Source organism: Phyllostomus discolor, chromosome 13 (assembly GCF_004126475.2).
Source record: "Phyllostomus discolor isolate MPI-MPIP mPhyDis1 chromosome 13, mPhyDis1.pri.v3, whole genome shotgun sequence".
NCBI classification, from domain to species: domain Eukaryota; kingdom Metazoa; phylum Chordata; class Mammalia; order Chiroptera; family Phyllostomidae; genus Phyllostomus; species Phyllostomus discolor.
In genome coordinates, this window is record NC_040915.2 from 53,408,959 (window position 1) to 53,432,574 (window position 23,616).

At 54.1% G+C, this 23,616-nt stretch overlaps 1 protein-coding gene across 6 annotated transcripts in view; it reads left to right on the top strand.

Annotated features, from left to right (window-relative positions):
- SGSM1 (small G protein signaling modulator 1) overlaps positions 1-23,527 on the top strand; it is a 58,736-nt gene extending 35,209 nt beyond the window's left edge. For 2 of the 6 annotated variants that reach the window (XM_036014788.1, XM_036014787.1), the window contains 12 exons: positions 1,479-1,543; positions 3,398-3,543; positions 7,169-7,297; positions 8,444-8,626; positions 9,891-9,959; positions 10,870-11,460; positions 13,434-13,558; positions 15,844-15,926; positions 16,498-16,607; positions 17,868-17,964; positions 19,016-19,183; positions 21,496-21,584. In XM_036014788.1, the coding sequence (XP_035870681.1) occupies positions 1,479-1,543; positions 3,398-3,543; positions 7,169-7,297; positions 8,444-8,626; positions 9,891-9,959; positions 10,870-11,460; positions 13,434-13,558; positions 15,844-15,926; positions 16,498-16,607; positions 17,868-17,964; positions 19,016-19,183; positions 21,496-21,584 (1,855 nt within the window). Of the gene's footprint in view, positions 1-1,478; positions 1,544-3,397; positions 3,544-7,168; positions 7,298-8,443; positions 8,627-9,890; positions 9,960-10,869; positions 11,461-13,433; positions 13,559-14,466; positions 14,537-15,104; positions 15,271-15,843; positions 15,927-16,497; positions 16,608-17,867; positions 17,965-19,015; positions 19,184-21,495 lie in introns of those variants that run through there. The other 4 variants (XM_028528359.2, XM_036014786.1, XR_004900565.1 and 1 more) reach the window with 4 other exon arrangements.
- Positions 23,528-23,616: the final 89 nt, after the last annotated feature.

A 23,616-nucleotide genomic window follows, 5' to 3' on the forward strand; every position in this document is an offset into this window, starting at 1 on the left:
GGCACATCAGGGGTGGGGGCTGCATTTAAGTTTCTGAAGCCTTCAAAGCCCCGGCTTTCAGTGTGTGGTCTGCGGAAACATTATCACCTGAGCAGATTCTCAGTCCCTCATCCCAGACCTGCTGACGCAGAATCTGCATTTAACAGGATCCCAAGATCACATGTGTACTTTCAAGTCCAAGAAGCGCCGATGTAACTGGAGAGTTTCACATTTTAATGTGCATCAGAATCACCATGGGGGTTGGGGGGCAGCCAACCCTGGTAATTCCTGGACGGCTTCCTAGTGGCCCTGCTTGAGTAGGAGAAATTCCAAGTGATTATGGGCTGGTGGTCCGTAGACCACTGAAAAATGCTGTTCTAACCTAGTGCCCCTTCTCATTGTACCTGCTTACACACCTCTAGTGATAGGGAGCTCACCACCTTGCAGATAGCCAGGTACGCCGTGGGACGGCTGTCAGTGAGATGCTGTTCTCATGTAATTGGAGCAAGCCTGAGCCTCATCAACCTGAAGGCACCAAGAGGGTGTCTTTAAAGTTTAATGCCTCCATGTATAACTGGAGGACTTCAGCCCTGCCTCCTCCTCAGCCTCCTGGGTGTCCCCTGGGTGTCCCCTGGGTGTCTTGAGGATGAATATGCAGATACTGCTCTACTGTGTTCTTTGCAAGAATGCACAACCCTCCCTTTGGCACTCCTTGTTTGTTTTTTTTCTCCAGCAATGCTGGAGCCTTATTCCTCTCTCCTCTTTCTGCCAAAAGCCCCCCAAAATTCCCATGCAAGAGAAATTTCTGAGGTGTCACCGACTGCAGACAGCTGGACTCCGATTCCCCCTCTGGCTCTGTGTGGGTCAGCCGGGTCATTTGGGAGTCAGAACTCTTTCTGAAGGTGTTGGGTGCCAATTTCAACTTGTTCAAGTAAAAAGGAAAATCTGTGACAGAAATGAGAAATCCACAGGTGTGGTGGCTTCAGGTATGGCTGGGTCCAGGGGCTCAAAACAGGAACCTTTCTGTTATTTTAGCTCTTGCCTCTGTTTGCCCCTATGATGGTTTCGTTCTCAGGCAGGCCCTTCTGTGCAGTAGCAAAAATGGATCCCAGCTGCCACTGCCCCATATCTCATTGGCTTAGGAACTCAATCGGGGAGAAGAGTGTCCGTTTCGCAGTTCCAACAAAAGTCCCAGGGCTGATTCTCATTGGCCTAGGTTGGATCATGTGACCACCTCTTACCCAATCACTGTGACTCCAACCTGAGTCAAGCACTGGGTAGAATCAGCCCCACCCAAATCGTTGGGACAGAGTCGGGCAGTGACTCCCAAGCTGATGGCAGAAGGGCCGTGAGGCTGCATGGGTAGAAACAATACCCCACAGTCCCCTTGACTGGTTCATTTTAATCCGCTCCTGGAGATGACGAGCTGTGCTCCTCCCCAGGAAAGCTGGGTTGTGTGCGGATCTGATCTAAGTGTCTCCCTTTTCCTCCACCTGCAGGGCTCCCCTGAAGCTTCTCTGTGACAATATGAAGTACCAGATCCTTTCCAGAGCCTTCTATGGATGTGCGTATTGACCTTGTCTGCCACTGTGGTCTCCAGGGAGCATTTATTGAGTGCCTACTGTGTGCCAGAAATGTCAGGGGAAGGAGGCTGGCTCAGGAGTTTGGACCGCTGTTCCCCTATTCCCCAGATGCCTGGTTTTGGTGAAGCTACATTAACTTCTCTGAGCCTCAGTTTCCTCATGTACAGATCGGGACTAAATAGTATCCTTTGGTCCTAAGAGAGGGCAGTGAGCAATGTGGTTCCTTGGTGGCAGGGGTGTGGTTTAATCACCGAGGCATTCCCAGTGCCCCCCTCAGAGTGTTTTCAAGACTGAGTGAGACGCGTGTATAAGGCCCCCAGCACCTGGCGTTGCCCATCACGGGTGCTCAGTAGCTGTCAGCTCCCTTCCCCTGTGGGCAGGAGCAGAAGGGAGAGGTGGCCCGGTCCCTTCCAAATAACTTACAAACTAAATTCATGATATATGTACTCTGATTGTTTCACTGGAGCAGATGAGGAAACTAAGGCACAGAGAGGCCAAGTGACTTGCCCAAGGTTACACAGCTAAGAAGCCACAGAGCTGGCACCAAAATGCAGGCCCGCCTGCCTGCACATGCTCTGTGTTTTCTACTCTGCCCCATCAGTTCTCAGCAGGTGTGGGGGTGTAGGAAAGCGTTAACACGTCCTGCATTGGCCCATGAAACAGCCACACAGGTTGTATCCCAGAGTGCCTGGAAAGGCGGGGAGAGCATGAGTTCTCCAAGATCGAGGTTTTTACCTGTTCCATTACCACCCATCCGCAGTGCCTAGTGCGGGGCCGGGCATGGAGCAGACAATGGACAAGTATTTATGGAACCCAAAGGGAAGAGCTTCCTGGAGGAAGGGGAGGGGGTGGAGAGGGGTCTTGAATGACGTCATCACACGATGTGGCTCATCCCTGATGGTGGTTGAGAGCCCAGGTTCTGGAGCCAGGCAGGCTTTGGTTCAAATCCCAACCCCACATTTCCTGGCAGTGTGACCTGAGCAAGTGACGAAACCAGTCTGTGCCTCAGTCTCTTCATCTGTAGCCCTGGGATGCTAAGGACACCTGCCGTGGAGAGAATGAAATGAGTTAGGTTGTGGGAGCTCTGGGGAAGGCTCCCTGGCACGTAGTATGCGCTGTATAAGTGTTACCTGTTACATCATCATCATCATCATCATCATCATCATCATCCTTATCATCGTGGCTATCCACGTTGTTGGTCGGGGCCAGTCCTCAGGCTCCGGAAGGCCCAGGGTCCTCTCTCAGGATGTGATGGCGGGGGAGCCAGAAGAAAGGGATGTGGTCTAAACGAACACAAGCTAGTACCTGCCGAGTGGCCCTCGTATGCCAGGCACTGTGCCCTGCAGGTACCCGGGGTGGGTTGGGTGAAGGTTGGTAGGCAGGGCCGTCTTTGAAAGCAAACCAGCACCCTTAGCATCTTGGTCATGACTGCCAGGACCCTCCTGACCCAGGCCCGCCTCCCCCATCCTCCTCCTCTTTTGGCGTGGACTGGAGGTGCCCACGGGCACAGTGAGGCCACAGGGTCAGCAGCCCCCTCTCGCCTCCAGCCTGTGCATTAAATGTCTTGGATTCCAGCAGAGGAGGTGGCGTCACCCTGAGCAAGGTTGGGAAAGGCGGTAGGACCTCCCCAGGGTCACAGAGCTGTTAAGCAGTCAAGCCAGTAGGTGACTGTACCTCTCTGAGCCTAACCTTCCTTACCTGGAAAGGGGGATAGCGAGAACTGGCTGGGTCGTGAGGGTTCAGTACGGTTGTGGACAGCGCCTGGGGGACTCCAGGTAACAAGGCCAGGAGGGCTGGGTGGTGGATGATGACCCTGTCCCCTTCTGCCCCCACAGGGCTTGCGTACTGCAGACACCTGTCCACCGTGAGGACCCACCTGTCAGCCCTGGTCAACCACAGGATTGTGTCTGCGGACTTGCCGTGTGACGCTGGACGCGGGCTGACGGCCGGGATCTGGGAGCAGTACCTGCGGGACAGCTCAGTAAGGCTGGGCCCAGGTGGCCTGGAGTGGGACAGAGACTGTGGGGGGTGGGGGCGGCTTGTCATCTGGGGAGCAGACCCCCCTACTTGTGGGGACTTGAGGACACTCTGATATCTTGGAGTTCTGCATGCCCAAGTTGAAGGCCCCTCCTCCTCTTGAGCGTCCCAATACCCGTGGTCCGCTTCCGCCTGTTGGGGTGAGGACCAGGGAGGATGGAAAATACACATCCTCATTGAGAAGGAGTAAAAATCAGTCAGCCACTAAGCATTTATTAAGCATCAGCTGTATGCTCAGTCCCGCACAAGGTGCCATGAGGCCCCATGAGAAGGAATGTATAATCCAGTCAAATCTACTTGAAATGGTGCGAGCAGCTAAGTTAGAGGGAGACAGCTGGGCTGGGAAAACCCCGCCACCTTCGAAACTCTTTCTCCCGTCTCTGTGTTAGCGCCTGAGATTCTGCAGTTCAGGTGTTTCAGATGGAGATAGATTTCCGAGATTTTCTTACTAGACTAACAACACATGTCCCTGAAAGGAAAATGTGTATGTTTGGGGAAAAAAAAGTATCATAGTCAAATAGTTTGGGAAATAAGATTAAACAGCTTTCCTGAAGGACCTTAACTATGCTAACGTGCTTGCCACTCTCAGGAGATTGGGGGTGCCTGGGAGGGTACATGCAACACCCCCCAGATGCGTTTGGCCACAGGAGCCTGTGTTAGATCCCTCCCGTGGCTGGTGGAAGGCGGAATCCGCTTTGAAAGGTGCTGGTTTAACTGCTGCCGGGAGCAGGCGTTGGGAAGACACGGCTGTTTCCTGCACGCTGGCTCACCCGGTGGCTCGGGCAGCCGGTGCCTTTCCGCTCGGCCCGGGAGGCCAAGCTGGCGCACGCCTGGAGCCGGCAGCTTCCCCACGTGGGGAGAAGGGGCTGGTCTGTGTGTTGATCCGGGACTGCCTGGGGACTTGGTGAGAAAAACAAACTAGTTCCCAAATCTGGACAAACAGAAGGGCGGTTTTACATTTTTGCCAAAAACAATTGTTTTTCTAAATTACAGGAGGAATGCGTATTTACTGGAACGATTCAAAGAATGAAGAAAGCAAATTTTGCATAAAGGATAGACATTTTTTATGTTTTATTTTTATCTTTATTTTCACTTCTTGGCTGTAAAGACAGATTTTATTCAGTACTGTTGCAAGGGGGGAACCAGACATCAGAATAGAACTTGGCTCAGTCCCACATACGGTACAGACAGCTGCTAATCCATGGCCAACGAGCAGAGAGGGGGCCCGTGGATGGAAAAGTACTAACAGGAGACATCAAGGGTAGGGGACTCTTGCCGAAGACAGGCCAGCGATGCATGAAGGGTGGGGATGGCGATCCTGATCAGATGTGCAGGCGGAGATTCTCACAAGCCTGACAGCAGGGTCCTTGCTACCCCTGGGCCAGGCAGGCGGGGACGGGGCCCAAGGATGAGGCCTGGTCAGCAAGCTGGTCTGGAGTTGGGCTCTGCAGGAGAGAGTCATTCACAGGACGAAAAAATACGTCTCTGCTCTGCTCCTCTGGGTTGGATCCCCTGCCTCACTGAATAGGACTCGTTGGTGTAGGCCCCACCAGACCTTGTCTACGCTTACATACCCACAGATAACATCTGTATAGATGGATGCGTAAGAGTATCTGTACTCGGGTTCTTTTTGATGAGATGACACACTTGTATGTTAAGTAACCGACTTACTGCTGTGTTAAGGACGTGCTTTCAGATCTCTAGGTGAACTACCGAATGTCAGAGCTCTAGTACCTCGTGGGTGGGTGGGCCCGTAATTCATTCCAACTTTTCCCTAATGACAGACGTCTGGCCCCTCCCTTTTTACAAAGCCATGTGAAACGGTGCTGTCGTTGACATCTTTATAAGCATAACCCTCTCTGTACTAGTGCTTTTATTGTGAGAGCGGATTCCTAGAAATAAAATTGACTGGTGTGCATTTAACATTTGAATAGATGTGCCAGCCTGCTTCCAGCAAAGGTCCTGACACTCCCCTTCCCTCCGTCTACGCAAGTGCACATTTTCCGAGGAGCTGGAAAGATTTATGCACATCCGGGCTCCGCTCCAGCTTTGCTGAGGGGGCATCTCTGGGAGCAGAGCCCAGGAGTTTATGTTGTTTTGAAAGTTCCCCAAATGCTTCTAATGATCTCTCCCGTTTAGAAGGCACTGGTCCGAGGACAAATTTGTTGACATAGTAAATTAGTCAGAAATGATTATTTCTCATCTGATGTTGTTGCAGTCCTTTTACAACCTGTTTGGCTGTGACTTCCCCGTTCCCAGTTTCACTGTCGCATCAGGGTAGACGGAACTGCAGTAACAGATAGAGTCTCTGCTCTTTCAGTTGACTGACACCAGGGGAATATTTCTTGCTCACTGAACATTCCCGCTGAGTGGGCGCCTCTCCGCCCTCCAGAGCGGGCTGCCAGTCTTGTGGCCCCTCCATCCTCTAGGGACTGGGGGTCACCTGCCTCCAGGCAGCAGAGGGGAAATGGAGAGTGTGAGGGGAGTACACCTGCTTCTTTGAAGCCCTGGCCTGGGAGTGCCTCACATCATTTCCTCTTGCGTCCCATTGGCCAGAGCCATAGTCACATGGCCACACCTAACTGCAAGGGAGGCTGGGAGATGGAGTCCAGCTATGGGTTCCAGGAGAAAAGGGTGTGGGTTTTTGATGAAGAGTTTATAGCCCCAGCCATAAATTAGTCCTCTGATTTTTAAACAGCTTTGACAAGGCCGTCTACATGATACAAACCAATATTCCCAGCAGGGACAGAAAGAGTGGCTGTTTTTGCCCTTGTGGTTGGATACACCTAAGACTAGCAGTAAAGTGTGAAATATGCTTTTAATTTTGGAGCGTAGTGTGAAGTGGCGAGAGGAAACCCCAGTGCCCTTCAGGGCAGCCTCGCAGCGGTCATTGGCCCTTCACACACACAGATGGAACCTGCTGCTGGTCCGTCGGCCCCACTGACGCATCCGCAAGGCCTTTGCCTGAAAATGAACTGTAAAGAATTAGCAGAGAGAAATCTGCCCCACGACAGAACAGTTGTTCAAGTCATCCTCCCGTGCCCCCCCACCCGTTATTAAGTGTACGCAGAACCAGCTGCCAGTGTTCGTTGTGGGTTCGTTTGCTTTAAGACAATATTCTTAGAGCTTTAGTCAAGATTAAAAACTCCAAGATTATATTCCCAAATAAGCACGGTATACAAAATTGACTGAAAATTAAGTAGAAATATGAATTCATTATCACTGGCTTTTTTTTAACAAAATGAGTTCACGTGAGACGTGATCTACATCTTGTTTTTTCCACTTAACACACATAGAGCATGGTTTCGTGTGGGCGCTCACAGACGTGCCCCCACCCTTTTGAGTCTGAGATGCCTCCCTGCTGGGGGTGTGCCATTTTCCCATCAGTGGGCCGCTGGAGGACCCCAGGGTTTGTTCTGTCATAACGTAGCATAGTGAATGTTGGGTGCATGAGGTTGTGCTCCTTTGTGGCAGGATCTCCGAGAACTAGGTCTGAGTTCTCGGGGCACAGGGTCTGCCCCGGGTTCTCTGTCGACCGCGCCCTGTGCTCTCCCCCCTCCCCACCGCAGAGCTACGAGGAGCAGGAGCTGCTGCGCCTGGTCTACTACGGCGGCATCCAGCCCGAGATCCGCAAGGCTGTGTGGCCCTTCCTGCTGGGCCACTACCAGTTCGGGATGACGGAGACAGAAAGGAAGGAGGTTAGTCACCCCCGTGGGCAACCAAAGGAGCCAGGGTCCCACATCAGACCAAGGTGGGGCAGAGAGATGGGGGAGCCACGGAGCCCCAGGGCGGCGCTGTCAGATAGAAATACGGCATGAGCCACAGACGCCATTTTATAAAACAAACTTTTTATTTTGAGATAGTTGTAGGTCCACATGCAGTTGTAAGAAGTAATGCAGAGAGACGTCATGTGTCCTGTATCCAATTTCCCCCGCAATGGTGACATCTCGCAGAACTACATGGTACAGCACCACAATCAGGCTGTTGACATGGGCGCCCTCTACCCATCTTATTCCGGCTTCCCGATTTACTTGTGTGTGTGTGTGTGTGTGTGTGTGGGTGGTTCCATACAGTTTTGTCACACATGAGGTTTGCGGGTCACCACCACAGTCAACACACAGCATTTCTGGGGCTATGAGGGTCCTTGTGCCTCCCGCTCACCCCTGTCCCCAACCCCCGGACACCAGTAACCTGTTCTCCATTTCTGTAATTTTGTCATTTCAACAATGGTGAATAAATGGAATCACACAGTAAAGGACCTTTTTGGGTTGATTGTTTCACCGAGCGTAATTCTCCGGCGACCCATCCAAGCTGTTGTGCGGATGGACAGTTGGTTCCGTCTCCTGGCTGAGCAGTGCTCCGCTCTGACAGAATCCCACTAGCTAAAATACACACCCCGTTAGTGCTTTCCCCAGGTTTTGCATCTGCTCATGTGTGTGGCACACGTGTGTGCCTTTTCATCAAAGTGACATGAGTTTTAATAATATACCTTATTTAACCCTGTATTACCCTTTCAGCATGTAGCAATAGAGAAGTTATTAATGAGATAGGGAGGGAGGGAGGGAGGGAGGGAAGGAGGGAGGGAAGAAAGGTGGGGGAAGGAGGGAGGGAGGGAGGATTGGATGAAAAGAGCAGCTTTGCCCACTGTTATTTATCCCAGGGCCTAGCCAGTACCTGGCGCATAGTAGGTGCTCAGTTAATGTTGCTTGGACGTTGTGCCATGCATGTTGGATGGGTGTTTCCAGAGCTCCGGATCCCAGGTCAGGGCCACCCGGTCTTCCTGGTCGGGTCGGCTCTCCCCAGGGGTCCCAGCACTCCGGGTGACCTTGTGTCTGCCCTGGCAGGTGGACGAGCAGATTCACGCCTGCTACGCACAGACCATGGCCGAGTGGCTGGGCTGCGAGGCGATCGTGCGGCAGAGGGAGCGGGAGTCCCACGCGGCTGCCCTGGCCAAATGCTCGTCGGGGGCCAGCCTGGATGGCCACCTGCACCGCATGATGCACCGGGACTCCACCATCAGCAACGAGGTGATGGGCGGGTCAGCGCAGGGAGTGGGGGTGGGGTGAAGGTGTGAAAGCCAGGGTCCACTCCATCAGGCTGCGGTCGGAACAGTGAGGGCTGGTATCCGGGACCTTGGGACAGAGCCTCACCCCTAGTTTTCAGTGGAAGGTGACTACGGAGTCTGACAGTCCTGAGTTTGAACTCCAGCCCCACCATCTCCTAGCTCTGGGAACTCAGGCAAGCACCCGAACCTCTGGGCCTCAGGTTCCTCATATGGCAAATGGCAATAATATTTATAGGGAGGGTCTGTGCAGCTTAAGGAAGATAGTGTATATGAAGCACCTACCACAGTGCAAGACTTTCATTTATTCAACAAATGCTTAGTGAGTGCCTACCATGTGCCAGGTACTGTCAGGAATGTTCTGGAATATCAGAATACTTCAGCGGCCAGCTCAAACATACCTGCTGTCACAGAATCTCCAATTTAGTAGCCCAAAGCGGGAACTGAAAAGAAAGTGAATTCTCTTCACTAGTGATGTATCAGCCACCAATTGCCACACTAATACTGTGTAACAAACAACCCCCAAAGGTCAGTGACTTCCCACAACACACATTTACTTTCACTGGTGTGTCTGAGGGTCAGCGGGGCAGCTCTGAACTCTGAAGGTCAACTAAAAGTTGGCCTTGACATGCTTAGCTGACCTTCACACGCCCTGGTTGACTTGGCTCTACTCCACGTCTCACTGTCCAGCCAGCTCACCTGGGTGTGTCGTCATCCTGAACACAGGTCGTGAAGACAGACCCTTGAGTACACAGGCACTTTGGAAGCCTCTGCCCTTGTGGACATTGCTAGCATCCCATTGGCTAGAGCAGGTCACGTGGCCACGCCTAGCATCAGAGTAGCCAGCAACTAGAAGTTGTAAGGGCAAAAAGCACCTATACAAAGAGGGAGTAAAAAATCGGGCCATTCCTGCAACAAGTGGCTGTGAGTCAAACTGAAATGTTAGCCAGCAGTCTTGAGTTCAGAGCAACTACAGATGGGGTTTTCTGGTTGCAGGCGTGGGAGGTAGAGGCCCAGAGGCTGGTGTGGCCTCTGAGGAGGCTCCAGGGGTCGGGGAGCGAAACTCCCCACCCTCTGTCACTTTACAGATAGGAACCTGAGGCCTTGACAGGGGCCTTGCTCAAACTTCCTGACTCCCTGCCCAGCAGCCCGTCCTGAGCTCAGCGCGGGGACCCTGAGCCAGGACGACACAGCCTCACCCTCGCTCCCTCCGGCCTCTTTCCTCCCAGTCCTCCCAGAGCTGCAGCTCCGGCCGCCAGAACGTGCGCCTGCAGAGCGACTCCAGCAGCAGCACCCAGGTGACCTCCCGAGGCCCCGCCCCTCCCTGCCCGCCCCCGCCCTCCAGCCTGGGCGAGTGGGCTTGGACATCCATCGTCTGTGGGTCACTTTTGGTTTATTTGTTTTAGCTTTTATACCGGCATTAAAGATTGAGTTTTTCATTACACACGTAACATATGAACCTGTTCTCCCTGTAAAAATAATTAAGATACTGCAGCGAAAGCTCCATTTGGCTTTGACCACCCTTCACCCCCGCTTGCCTGCCCTAGAAATAACACTGCTGTCAGCTTGCTGTGTCTCCTCCTTTTCTCTGGCTCACTTTTCTGTAAGAATACAGTGTACGATACATATGATGTAAAAATGTGTTGCTCAACGGCTGACATCATCTGTAAGGGTTCAAGTCAATGGTAGACCACTGGTTACGTTTTTGGGGAGTTGGAAGTCACATGTGGATGCTCAGGCCAGTGGTTGACGCCCTAACCCTGACATTGCTCAAGGGTCATCTGTGCATCGAACCACTTCTGAAAATTGATCCATAACAGTCAGCCACATGGGTGTGATCTCTGTTCAGCCTGATCCTTACGTCGTTAACTAATATTTTACTTAAATTGTGTGCACATAAGTTTGTACGATGAAAGGTATTCTCCTTCCATTTAAATTCCTTAGTAATCCCTTCACAGAGTCCACTGCAATGCTTCCTTGTTTCTTTCTGGATTGTTCTATGTATTTTCATGGACATAGGTCACTTTTTTATTCTTCACGAATGGGAGCATGTATTACCCATTGTTCAGCCTCGCTCCTTTTTACTGGCTGTGTAGTATTCCATCACATGTATTTGAACCGATCCCCTGGTGATGGTATTGAAGTTACTGTTGGAAGCAGCACCAGGGTCCATCCTAGTCCATCTGTCTTTGCACATCTTGTCTGTAGGTGTTTGAGTCTGTGGATGAAGTGGAGCAGGTGGAAGCGGAAGGCAGGCTGGAGGAGAAACAGCCCAAGATCCCCAACGGGACCCTGGTGAATGGCACCTGTTCCCCAGACTCCGGCCACCCTTCCTCCCACAATTTCTCCTCCGGCCTCTCAGAGCACTCGGAGCCCAGCCTGAGTACGGAAGACAGCGTCCTGGACCCCCAGCGGAACGCCTCCCTGGCGCTCCGGCCTGGGGACAGCAGCATGGACGAAGGGCAGAGCAGCGAGGCCACCACGTCCCGGGACGAGGCCCCACGTGAGGAGCTAGCCGTGCAGGACAGCCTGGAGAGTGACCTCCTGGCCAACGAGAGCATGGATGAGTTCATGTCCATCCCGGGCAGCATGGACGTGGCTCTGCCCGAAAAGGAGGGCGCCCCGACGGAGGGCTGGGGGGCTGGCGAGGCGGAGAAGCACAGCCGGGCGGACAGCGAGGACAACCTCTCGGAGGAGCCCGAGATGGAGAGTCTCTTCCCCGCCTTGGCTTCCCTCGCCGTGGGCACTTCTGCCAACAGCGAGGCGTCCCCTGTGTCTTCCAGCGGCGTCACCTACTCCGTAAGTGTCTGGGACCCTCCTCCACTCCGTTTTCTTCCGCTGCGGTGGGGAGGGAGCATACCCCCCAACCTCAGTTATCCAGACGACCTCCAGTTCCTTGCATGTTCCCCACCACGGAGGGTTCTCCACGGAAACCCATTTGGGGGAGAAGGTGATGTAACACTTAGAGGACACGGGCTTTGCAGTCAAACAGTCCTGGGTTCAAAGTGACCAGCTCAGACAGCCGCTTCATCTTTCTGAGCCTCAGTTCCCCTGTCTGTCTGCCTGAGTTGTTTTCAGAGTTGCTGCGCTGTATCCTCTGGGCCCAGCACACAGTGAGCACTCAGCCAGCGGCAGGCTGGGTGGGGAGCGAGCTGGCTGACGCTCGGGTCCGAGCTGGGGGGAGGTTTGCAGCACTCGTCTGTTTTCCTTCAAAGAACTCGCTATTTCTGGCAAAGACACACATTGCAGGCCAGTGGTCCTCAGAGAGGCAAACAGTCAGGGGAGGCTGGGCACAGACACGCCCACCGGAGGTTGTCCGCCCCGGCCACCCACGAGAGGCCTCCCTAGAGGCCAGAGTAGCTGCTTGTTCTGCCCAAATTATCTGGTGGCTACCCTCGTGTCTGTAAACAACATGCTCGATGCTATTTCTTGATATTTTTTTTGTAGTTTTTCCTCAGTTTTAGACATTATCTGTTGACTCCCAGCTATGGGAGAAGAGGTTTCGGCCCTCTTCCTTCTCCACCCCCAGGTCCTCGTCACATGAGTGGGACCTCTCCCACCCCCACCGTCCAGTGCAGTCACATGCTGTATGCTGCATTACAGCGTGCATCAGTTAGCGACTGATCGGTGGTGTACGTTATAATAATATAATGTATGTGCCGTTTTGTCACCTGCGTTTATTTTTCTCTCCTGCAAAAAATTGTGATTTACTTAAATGATTTTACTTTCTAGTCTCTGCTTCCTTTTTCTTAGTTTGCTACATTTTCTATATCTCGGTAATTCACACCCCCCCTCCACCGCCACCCCATCCCCAGACTCTTTGCCAGTTGCCCAAATCTCTTCTGAAGCATTCTTGAAACTTTATCGCTTACATTATCTGAGGCCTAGGTGGAAGGTAGATTTCTCAAGAGAGGGTTGTATTTAGCTTCTTCCTGGTACGCAGGGGCGTAGCCAGCCCGAGGCCATTGTAAAGTAGATCCTCTGGGTGGTGGGAATTTGGGTTACGAGCCGGCATAAGTTCATACCCTGATTTGAGTCTGTTAGTGGTCCGGGGAGTTATCTTCTACACTTAGTTGGGCCCCTATTTTCAAGATAGACCCCGGGATGTTAGTTTTTCCAGTTTCCCCCACTGGGGGTGTGGCTCTTTGGGGTCCTGCCCCAATGTGGGGAGGTCTCTTACTAGATTCCTTACCTTGAGGGTGGGTGGGACCACAGCATCATTAAATCCAAACTTACATGTTCCCTATGTGGCAGATTACCTCAAGACAGAAGCCAGCCTTGGTATTATCTTGCCTTTTCGGGTTAATTGTTGGCCTTTCAATGTTCCTTTTGCCTTGCCATTTCCTGAGGGTGGTTGGGTCCGGTCACCAGGCCAGGCGCACTTCCAGAACTGGGCTTCTGTTCTGTTGAGTTCTGCCATTCTTCCCGAGCAGGCTCCAGCAGAGGGGGACCTCCTTCCAGCTGCGGTTGTAACTCTCTCTTAGTTTATCCATCTTTAAGGTGGGGATGCCAAGTCCATGTACCTTATAGGATCGTTTTATCAAAGAAAAAAATTAAAAGAGTGTTCATCGTCCAAAGTGGAAGAGGTTTGCTTAGAAAACAACAACAGGGACCAAGTCAAACACCTGGCTGGCCCCCCCTGGGGGGCAGAGGATGTTGGCGTCAGTGACGGCAGGGGGGGTTGTGGGGGAGGGGGAACCGCTTCAATCAGACAGCCTCTGTGAGGGGCCGGTGTGACTGTTCTCCTCCTCCCCTCCCCCGCGGGCGCGCAGCCGGAGCTGCTGGACCTGTACACGGTGAACCTGCACCGCATCGAGAAGGACGTGCAGCGGTGCGACCGCAACTACTGGTACTTCACGCCCGCCAACCTGGAGAAGCTGCGCAACATCATGTGCAGGTGGCCGGGGCGGGGGGCGGGGCTGGGGCGGCAGGGCACCCGCTGGGGCTGGCAGGGTGGGGGCCTCGGGGAGCCCAGCTGGAACCGCAGCCTCTCAGCGCGCACCTTGCCCACCTGGGGTCTCATTCCGGCCCACGCTGATGACGGCACGCCAGTCACAGCAGTGATAGTAAGAGAGGACATTTATTAGGCTCTAACCGCACACCAGGTCCTCTACGGACATCATCTCACTCCGTCCTCACGACAAGCCCAGGAGACGAGCATTAGCCCCCTTTACAGGTCGGGAGTGGGGGCTCAGGGGGCGCTGCATCGACCCCAGCCCCCAGCTGGGCAGGGCCTGAGCGGGAAGTCACCCCACGTCTCTCAGGCTCTAGAATCTGTGCTTTATTTTATTAAGCCAAGATCCAGGGCTACTTACTACTTTTCATTCAAAATTATTACCTTTATTTCTGAAAATAGGTAAGTAACCCATGCTTATTAAAAGTCTAAGTCAACCTGGCTGGCGTAGCTCAGTGGATTGAGTGCAGGCTGCGAACCAAAGTGTCACAGGTTCGATTCCCAGCCAGGGCACATGCCTGGGTTGCAGGCTATAACCCCCAGCAACCACACATTGATGTTTCTCTCTCTCTATCTCCCTCCCTTTCTACTCTGAAAATAAATAAATAAAATCTTGAAAAAAAAAGTCTAAGTCAAGACTGTACTTTCAGGGATCATTTCTATATTTTGATAAAAAACCTAAGGCAGCCAAGGAAATCGGAAGTTCGTAGGTCTAAAGAGAAACTTCTTCCCGTGTGCCACTCACCCAGAAGAAGTAACTACTGCTAATATATAGGGGAATATTCCTCCAGAGCGCTATATATATATCTATTATATATAACATATATAATAGATGGTATATTATATGACAGGGGTCCCCAACCCCCAGGCCATGGACCGATACCCGTCAGGCCTATTAGAACCCAGGCTGCAGAGCAGGAGGTGAACTTGAACATAACTCACTTGAATCATCCTGAAACCGTCCCCCACCCCCGTCCGTGGAAAAATTGTCTTCCACGAAACTGGTCCCTGGTGCTGAAAAGGTGGGGACTGTTGTTACATGATATATAATATAGTAGCATACACGTTTTAAAGTTTCCACCTACATGGGATTATACTACAAACTGTTTTTCTACAACTTGCTTTTTGTACTCAATAATACATCCTGGACTTCCTTCCACGCTAACAGCCCATCACCTGGTCCTGGAAATAAAGCTTTATTAGAACCCGGCCAGGCCTGTTTGTTTGCACACTAATTGCTTTGGCAAAGTTGAGTAGCTGAGCCAGAGAAGATGTGACCTACCAAGCTAACAATAATTGTTATCTGGACCTCTCTAAAAAGGTTTACTAACGACTGCCCTAACTCATTCATAAGCACTGCCTCTTAACTAAGCAATCACTGCCTCCCAAAATTTAGTCTGGGAGATACCAATATGATGTTACATTAAAATGAAAAAGTGCTTGAGGGGAAAGGAAGGATAGACTGATTTTTGCCTGGTTATGGCGTCAGGGAAAATCACGGAAGGCCTCAGAGAGGCGGTGACATTCAAGATGGACTTGGGCAAAATTAGGAGAAACTGAAGAAACCATTTGGCCTACAGGTTAGGAGCACACACCCGGGGGTGAAGTCATCTGGGTTCAAAATGTGCCTCCGTCAGTTATTATTAGGCATATGACTCTGTGCCTAACGCCACTGGTGAAATGGCATTCTTTTCCTATGATTGCTTTGAAAGTTAAATGATGCAGTACACGCATAGTGGGCTGAGTAGACAGTAAGTGCTCAGTAAATGGTAGCTATTGTTATTCAGGGACGGGTGGGAATTCCACACAGAGGGAACTGCTGGGCCCAAAGCACAGGGGCGTGAGTGCGTGCTTTATCTGTGCCAAGGTGAATACCTGCATGTGGCGGAGAGGAGGAAGTACAGGGAAGCGACAGGGGAGACTGTGCAGATGGATTGGGAAGAGACGGGCAATGCCATATACTCCCGGCTGGGGAGTGTGGGCCTTGGCCTGTCACTCGCTGGGGGCCGGGGAGGGTGTCTAAGCGTGCAGGAGCTTGGGAAGGCCATCCTGGGGGCTGAGCATGCGTTGTTTGAAGGGCTTGAGACTGGGTACAGGATGCAAGCAGGGGGACGAGGGAGTGGTCCTGGTGAGGCTCGAGGGCCTGGACTGCAGAGCAGGCAGCGGGGGAGCAGGCTGGGGAGGCAGGTTGTGGGTGTCCATGCTGAGCCCCTGCATCCCGCTTGCAGCTACATCTGGCAGCACATTGAGATCGGCTACGTCCAGGGCATGTGTGACCTCCTGGCTCCCCTGCTGGTCATTCTGGATGACGGTGAGTATGTCCTCCCCGCCCCGGGGCTGGGGGTGCAATGTCCTTCTTACTGCAGGGGAGGGTGGTCAGCTTCCCTCTGTGAGGCTGAGGAAGGGGTCAGTGTGGGTGCCCAGAAGGCCTGTCTGGTGAGCTCATCAGGGTCCTCGTGAAGCAAAAAGGCCTCATGTTCCCTGATGGCCACGGCGTGATGCCTAGTGCCCAACACCCAGCCGGGCCTTTGCTAGCCACTGATGGCACGGACATGAGTGAGAGCGAAGGAGAACCCAGCCCCAGGTGGCTTCCCTGGTGATTCCCACGAAACCTAAAGAAGGAGGAATACCGGTTCTTCCCAAACCCTTCCAAAAGGGATGGACTAGGAGGGAGTGCTTCTCCGGTCCTTCTGTGAGACCAGTCCTTACACAAGGGCCCGCCGGTGCCCTGACACCAGCACCAGACGAGCACGCCGTGAGAAAACTGCAGAGCAGTGACCGTGACAAATATGAACCAGCTCGGGGGCCTGAGACCGTCCGCTGGGGCCTCCGGGTCCCTGGGCAGGGGCGGAGCTGATGGCGCCTCCCGTGCTCCTCCCCAGAGGCTCTGGCCTTCAGCTGCTTCACGGAGCTCATGAAGAGAATGAACCAGAACTTCCCCCACGGAGGCGCCATGGACACCCATTTTGCCAACATGAGGTCCCTGATCCAGGTATGACTCAGTCCTGTTCAGTAATACACCTTATTCCCCCGCAACCCAGTGGACCTCAGGTCCACTCAATAGCCACGCCCAGTTTAACTCAACCCAGTGGCTCAGTCCTACCTGTCTCAGTTCAGCTCAGCTCAGCCCAGCCAGGTGAGCTGAGCTCAGAAACTCCATTCAACTTAACTCAGAATTGAACTGAACAACTCAGTTGAGCTCAACCTTAATTTAACAATTCAAATCAGGCATAGCAGATTCATTCCCAGTGAGCGTTTACTCCGTCCAGGCACTGTGACCACACAGTGACCGGGATGTGGCCCCGGCTCTTCAAAAGGATGTTCAGTTGCTTTGGTCCTTTTCCTCTGAGGGATGTTTGGGTATGTTTCACGTGCACACAGACGCACACGGCTTCATTGAGATGCAATTCACACACCACGAGATGCACCCTTTTTAAATGCTTCGTTCGGTGGTTTTTAGAACATTCACAGTTGTGAAGCCGTCAGCACCACCTGAGTGCTGAGCACTCTCATTGTCCCCGAAAGACACTCCGTGCCCAGCAGCGTCGGCCCCTCTCCCCAGGCCCCGGCAACCGCTAGTCCCTGCGATACGTGGCTTTCACGTCACGCTGCTTTCGCTGAGTGTAATGCTCCCCCAGCTCACCCACAGTGGGCGTGTGCTGGCACGTCCCCCATCGTGTTCCATTGAGGGGGTGGACCAAGTTTGGTTCATCCGTTCATCATTGACGGATGTTGGGTCATTTCCGCTCTTTGGCTGTTAGGGATGATGTTGCACAGTCGTATGCGAGTTTTTATATGGACGTAGGTTTTCACTTCCCTTGGGGGCGTGTCTAGGAGTGCACCTGCAGCCTCAGCAGCATACAGTCCTACCAGCAGCGTAGGAGGCTCCCCGTCTCTCTGCATCCTCACCGACGCTTTGCCGTCTTGTCACTCGTATCGTAGCCGACCTAGTGGGTGTGAAGTGGCATCTCATTGGGGTGTTGATTTGCATTTTCCTAATGACTCACGGCATTGCATTGCGTGTTTCTCCTGTGCCTATGGGCCATTTGCATATCTGCCTGGGGGGAATGACTGTGTTGGGTTGAGCTAGGTTGATTTGCATTTCATACCCTTTGCCTGCTTTTTTAACTCCAACTGGTGGCTAAGGGCTGCCTGGTGTCCGGGCGTGGGGACGGACCATTATTCATTCAGCTGTCCCTCGGGTCTGGCCTTTGCCCAGAAGGCTGATGCCCGCCTTTGCTTCCCCCAACAGATCCTGGACTCCGAGCTCTTTGAGCTGATGCATCAGAACGGGGACTACACTCACTTCTACTTCTGCTACCGCTGGTTCCTGCTGGATTTCAAGCGAGGTACAGACTTCCAGCTGGAGCCTTGTTCCCAGACTCTTTGTAGCAGAACCTCAAGGGGAAAAGATACACCGAGCAGAAGCTGGGGGAGGAGAGTAGCGCCCATGTGTTGAGTGCTGATGGCCAGTTTACCTGCCTTATCCTGCAGTGCAGGTCTGGTTACAGTCCCCATTGTACAGATGAGGAGACTGAGGCCGAGAAAAGTCGAATTCAGAGCCAGGAGGAGTAGCACCAGGATCTAGGCCCCCTCTGTCCACCTCCTAAGGCCAGTCCCCTCCACTCTATTCTGCTGCTTAGCGGAGACCGAGAGCTCTGAAGCCCATGGAGCATGTTTCGCATGGGACCTAAAAGTCACGTATAGTGTGGTGCCTTGCTGTTTCGCAAACTGGGGGTGATGCTGAGGATAATGCCTAACACACATGGAGAGCCTCACTAAGTGCCAGGCACAGTGCTGGGCCATTTCTGTGTGTTTTCTCGTTAGTCTTTTGCTACGGTCAGCATCGCCGCATGAGAAATGAGGAGAGAGAGTAACTAGCTCAAGGTCACCTTGGTAGTAAGAGATGGAGCTAGGATTCAGACCGAGTCTGTTGGACACAGGAAGCCTTGCCCTTAACCATTGCTTCATGCTCTCTCTTCCCTAGACCCACAGGCAGCGGCCAGCTCTGTGTGCAGGGGGAAGGGGAGGTGGCCCCGTGGGCCTTAGAAGAGATGGGGGAGGGGACAGGGCGGGAGGGGGACATGGGTCAAGGGGCAGAGCAGGGACAGGTCAGCGTTAAACCTGCACGTGCTCAGTTCCCCTGCCTGCAGGATGTCAGAGCTGGACACTTCCCACTCACTGTGTTCGCTTGGCCCATGCTACAGACAGGGAAAACTGAGGCTTCTGATGTTCAAAGGACAGAGCCCAGGTCTCCTGGCTCCCGGCCTGAGCTCTGTCCACCGCGCCAGGACAGAAGCTCGGAGCACGGCTGGCCTGGGATCTTCCCGGAGGGCGGGCAGCCCGTGAGCTCCGTGGCCGACCCCCTCCCCGTGCGTGTGCTCGTCGGTGTCTCCGCAGAGCTCGTCTACGATGACGTCTTCTCGGTCTGGGAGACCATCTGGGCAGCCAAGCACGTCTCGTCCGCCCACTACGTCCTGTTCATCGCGCTGGCTCTGGTGGAGGTCTACCGGGACATCATCTTGGAGAACAACATGGACTTCACAGACATCATCAAGTTCTTTAATGGTACCCACGTGACCACCGGGGGGGGGGGACTCCTCTGAGGGGTGTGGCTCCTAGAGGGCCCCTTCCTGGGGCCTCGGGCGGGACGGAGATTTACTGAGGTTGACGCACGAGGAAGGGGGTGGGGTGGGGGGGGTTCTGTCCACTTCCTGCGTCTCTTCCCAAATGGATGCGTCGACGTCTTGTAATGCCAAGGACGTGTTTTCCTCAGGAATCTGGCAGAAGGAGTAGGGCGTTGGAATCAGGCTCGGGGCAGACCCTGGCCCTGCCACCAACCAGCTGTGCGCGTGGACCGGTCACTCGCCCTCTCTCTGGACATCTGCTTTCCCATCTGTAAAATGGGGTGACAGTGTCCGTCTGCATCAGAGGGCCAACACGTGCAGGAGAGGCAGGAAAAGGAAGGCAGTTGAAGTGACGGGAGACAGGCAGGCCTCAGAAACCAGATAAGGTGTGGGTTCTGAATCCGGCTCTGCCCCTCAGGAGACGGGGGTCCTTGGGCAAGTGACTGCACATCCCTGGGATCCAGCTTCCTGGGGCATAAACACATGCCGTGGCCTCAATCGCAGAGACACCAGGAGACGTCAGGAGAATTAAATAGGACGGGAACAAAGCCCGTCATGTGATACCTGGCTCATACTAGCGGCCCCATAGCCGGAAGCTGTTGTTACTGTTATTATTTACAGTGTTTATTTCTTTTTTTTTTAACTAAACTTTGGTTTTGGAAAAAGCAAAAGAAGAAAAAAGCCATGTGGGACCCTCCTCTGGAAGCATTTTTTTATATCAAGCTTTTTATTTTAGAATAATTGTAGATGTACAGAAAAGTTGCAAATACAGTCCAAAGAGTGTTCCTGATACCCTTGCCCCAGCCGCCCCTGATGTTAATATGTCAGCTGGTGCTGGTGCCCTCCTCTCCACCAAGAAATGAACGTGGACCCAGTACTGGGAACTACACTGCAGGCCTGATCGATCTCACGTAGTTTGTAGTCCCTGTCCTCTTGTGCTCCAGGATCCAAGCCGGGAAACCCCATGACATGCAGTAGGTTCATTTTTTAAAAAATCATTTTCCATTCAGACTTTTCCATAGTCGTGGATATTTTTATGTTATTACCGTCACAGAATCCAGTCGTAACTAGTTTTTTTCCCCACTTACTCATTTTAAAACTGCTGCCTTTACAATCACTTGTTAAGATGGCAGAATATGCCTTGAGTGACTGTCTAACTTACTGACCGCGCCCTGTCGCTGGGCGTCTGGGCTGTCTGCGTTGGAGGGCGTGATCAAGAACCCACAGCGGTTCCTCACTGACCACAGAGGCCCCCACCCTGGTTCAGCGCACGGCCCCTTGGGCCAGAAGTTCCCCTTAGTGTGGAGTTAGGCGAGAACCACAGAAGTATTTACATCCTAACAACGTAGCAGCCCTTTGAAAAAGTAATACATATAGCTCAAAAGAAGAGAGAATTTTTATTCCATTCTTAGATAAGTGCAGTTCCCAAGGGGGTGTGTGCGCCTATAGGGAGCTGCACAGCCTGTCACACCTGGAGTTGGCTGCACGTGGGCACCCCTGTTCCCCGGGCCGCCGTGACCTCCCCGAGGTGCTGGCCCTGCGTCATCCCGGCAGCTGCTCCCTGGAAGCCCCGCTGTGCACAGCTGTGAGGGCCCCGACGGGGATGCGATGCAGCCTGAGAACTCGTGCCTGCGGTTCAGCCGGTTCAGCCGACGGGGAGCATCGCCACATCTCCCTGCACATTTTCCCGGGGTCACAGTGGTGCTGGGGGGGACCTCGGCACCCCATTCCGGAGCCAGGGTCCTACCGCCTTTTCCCTCTGCTAAGTGGCTTCTTTCTGATGTATGTCCCAGCTTAGGGTTATTCTGCCTTAAAGATCGGATCGTTTTGTGAGGCTCTTGATGAAATTAATCAACTTTACTTTCTGTCCGCCCCTCCCCTCCCCTCCCCTCCCCTGCCGTCACGTCCTCCCTTCTGGACGTGTGAGCATCTGCTGTGCCCGGCATCGCTTTCTGAACTAGCCCCCCGTCACTGCATTTGTGGAAAGGGGATGGGAGACCTAACCTTTTTAGGCACACGCTGACCCAGCGTCGCCCCGTGAGGTGGGCACTGTCGCCATCCCCGTTTCACAGATGAGGAAACTGAGGTCCAGAGGTGCTGGCCATCCCCAAGGTCTCGCCGGAAGAGCCCCTCCGGGGGTGACACCAGGCGACAGTGGCGGGGAAGGCCCGGAGACCCCGGCGGGTGCTGGCGGTGTGTCCTGAGGACAGACAGAGGCGGCGGCTCATGAGCTGTTGCCCTCTGCTCTTTCAGAAATGGCCGAGCGACACAACACCAAGCAGGTCCTGAAGCTGGCCCGGGACCTCGTGTACAAGGTGCAGACCCTGATTGAGAACAAGTGAGGGCCACCTGTCCTGCCCACGCTTCCTGCCTGGCCGCCCGGGAGTGAGGTCCGGGGCATGTTCGTGAGCCTGGACGTCTGTGCAGAGAGAAACTGCCCCGACGTTGGCCGCCGGGTGGGGGGGTCATGGGGTGGTCCCCCGAGTTCAGCCTTACGTTTTCCCGTGTGACCAAAGATCGCCCGCGTGTGGGGTTTCTCCCTCGCGGGAGCTGGTGGACTGAGGGAACGTCTTTGTCTGTGGTCTCCGGGACGGTCTCCTCTCTCTCCCCTCCCCCGCCCCCCAAACCGCCGTGTCAGGTGGGTCTTGGGGATGGAGGTGTGTGAGAAGTCGGCGTAGGAGGTGTCCGTGGGGCCACCCCTAGATGCCGAAAGGGGCCTTTGCAGACACACCGGCCCACGGCTGGCGGGTCGGCCTGGAGCAGGGGGGTCTCTGCACCTCGGCACCGTCGACCCTCGGGCCGGGCCCTTCCCGGGGCAGGGGGCCTCCTGGGCACCGCAGGGTGCTGAGCAGGGAGCATCCCCGGCCTCTGCCAACTTGAGGGCAGCAGCACCCTCCTCCCCACCCCGGGTGTGACAACCCAGAGTGCCCCCGGATATCGCCAGATGCCCTCACGTGTGAGACCTCCTGGCTCAGAGGAGGGGCTGCCGGTGTGTCTCCCAGCCCTTCTCTCCCCACCCAAGCCGCCCGGGTCCCCAGGCCCCTCCCACTTAGAAAAAGCACACGGAGTCCTGTACACCCCTCCCCCCGGGGGTGTGGGATTCCATTCGTTGTATTCTCTCAGTCTTCTCCGCTTTGCCCCGGGAGAAGCTTCTTTTCTTCTTGTCAGGAAAGGTGTCTTTGGGACCGCAGACGTATCTGCGAGCGTGAGACAGTGAGAGGCTCTTCTGAGCCCGGCCCGGAGCCCCGCCCCCACCCCTCGGAAAGACGGTGCCTCTCCTGCCACACGCTGGGTCCGGTGCTCCTGGAGCTTGGAACGCGCGTGTCGGTGGAAGCTGTGTGGTCAGGGAGGCCAGCTCTTCCCCAAGTGCCCTTGCTCACTCAGGATGGAGGAGGAAGACAGAGGTCAGCCAGGGCACAGGTGTACAGGTGTGTTTTCCACGGCGGCCAGGTGTGGAAACGGTCCCCGCCGTGTCTTCTCACGGAGGGTCACCGGTCCACAAACAGATCCTGAGCTAGGTAGCCCACCTGCCCACCTGTCCTTCAGGAAAGCGGTCCTGCCAATTCTGTTCTGCGAATGCTCCGGAATCGGGAGAAACAGAGTCAGGGAGCACTGCTCTTCCAGAGAGCGGCAGGTAGGGTTGTGGCGAGGTGGGGGAGACACGGAAAGCACATAGAGGCGTTTGCACGGGGGAGCGCTGGGCCTGCAGCCCCCAGCAAACCAGGACAGGGAAGGCCTGCCCTGCGTCAGCACCTCCAGCCGCACCCGAACCCCCACCTTCCCCCAGGCGGGGCCCTTGGGCCGGACGGATGAGGCCCAGAGGGCCCTTGCTTCTGAAGACTGCACATCTCCTCACCCTGGACCCCCAGCCTCCCCAGATGGGAAAGAACATGCAAAAGGCCTCTCCAGAGGAAAGAGTATTTCGCCGCACAGCTGTTCACTGCAGGGGGCGCTATGTTAGCAGGACCCAGGTCCTAGGTCTCCCGACTCTCAGTTTTGGGCGGGCTAGTCGCACAGCACAGCACAGCACAAGACTCCCCTCTCTCTGCCTTCTCCCGTGGGGTCCCAGAGACACGTCCATGCTCGTGGTTCGGAATGACCCCTATTTATTCAGCTTGCCGTGCCCGCTCGGCTCTGCGTCCGCCGCCCGCGTCCTCGTGTCGTCTGAGCGTGCGGGAGCCGCTCCGTCTCCGGAGCGCCCTCCTTTTCTCCGTGTTACCAGCACATCTCATAACTGTTTACTGAAAAGTTGTGTCCGTGTGGAGAGAAAATATATATAAACGGCAAAACGTGTGAATCCGGGTCGTTTTTGCTTCTGTGTTTGGGGGAGTTTTTTTTTTTTTTCATTGGAAAGACAGAAAAGTTTGTCTGTGA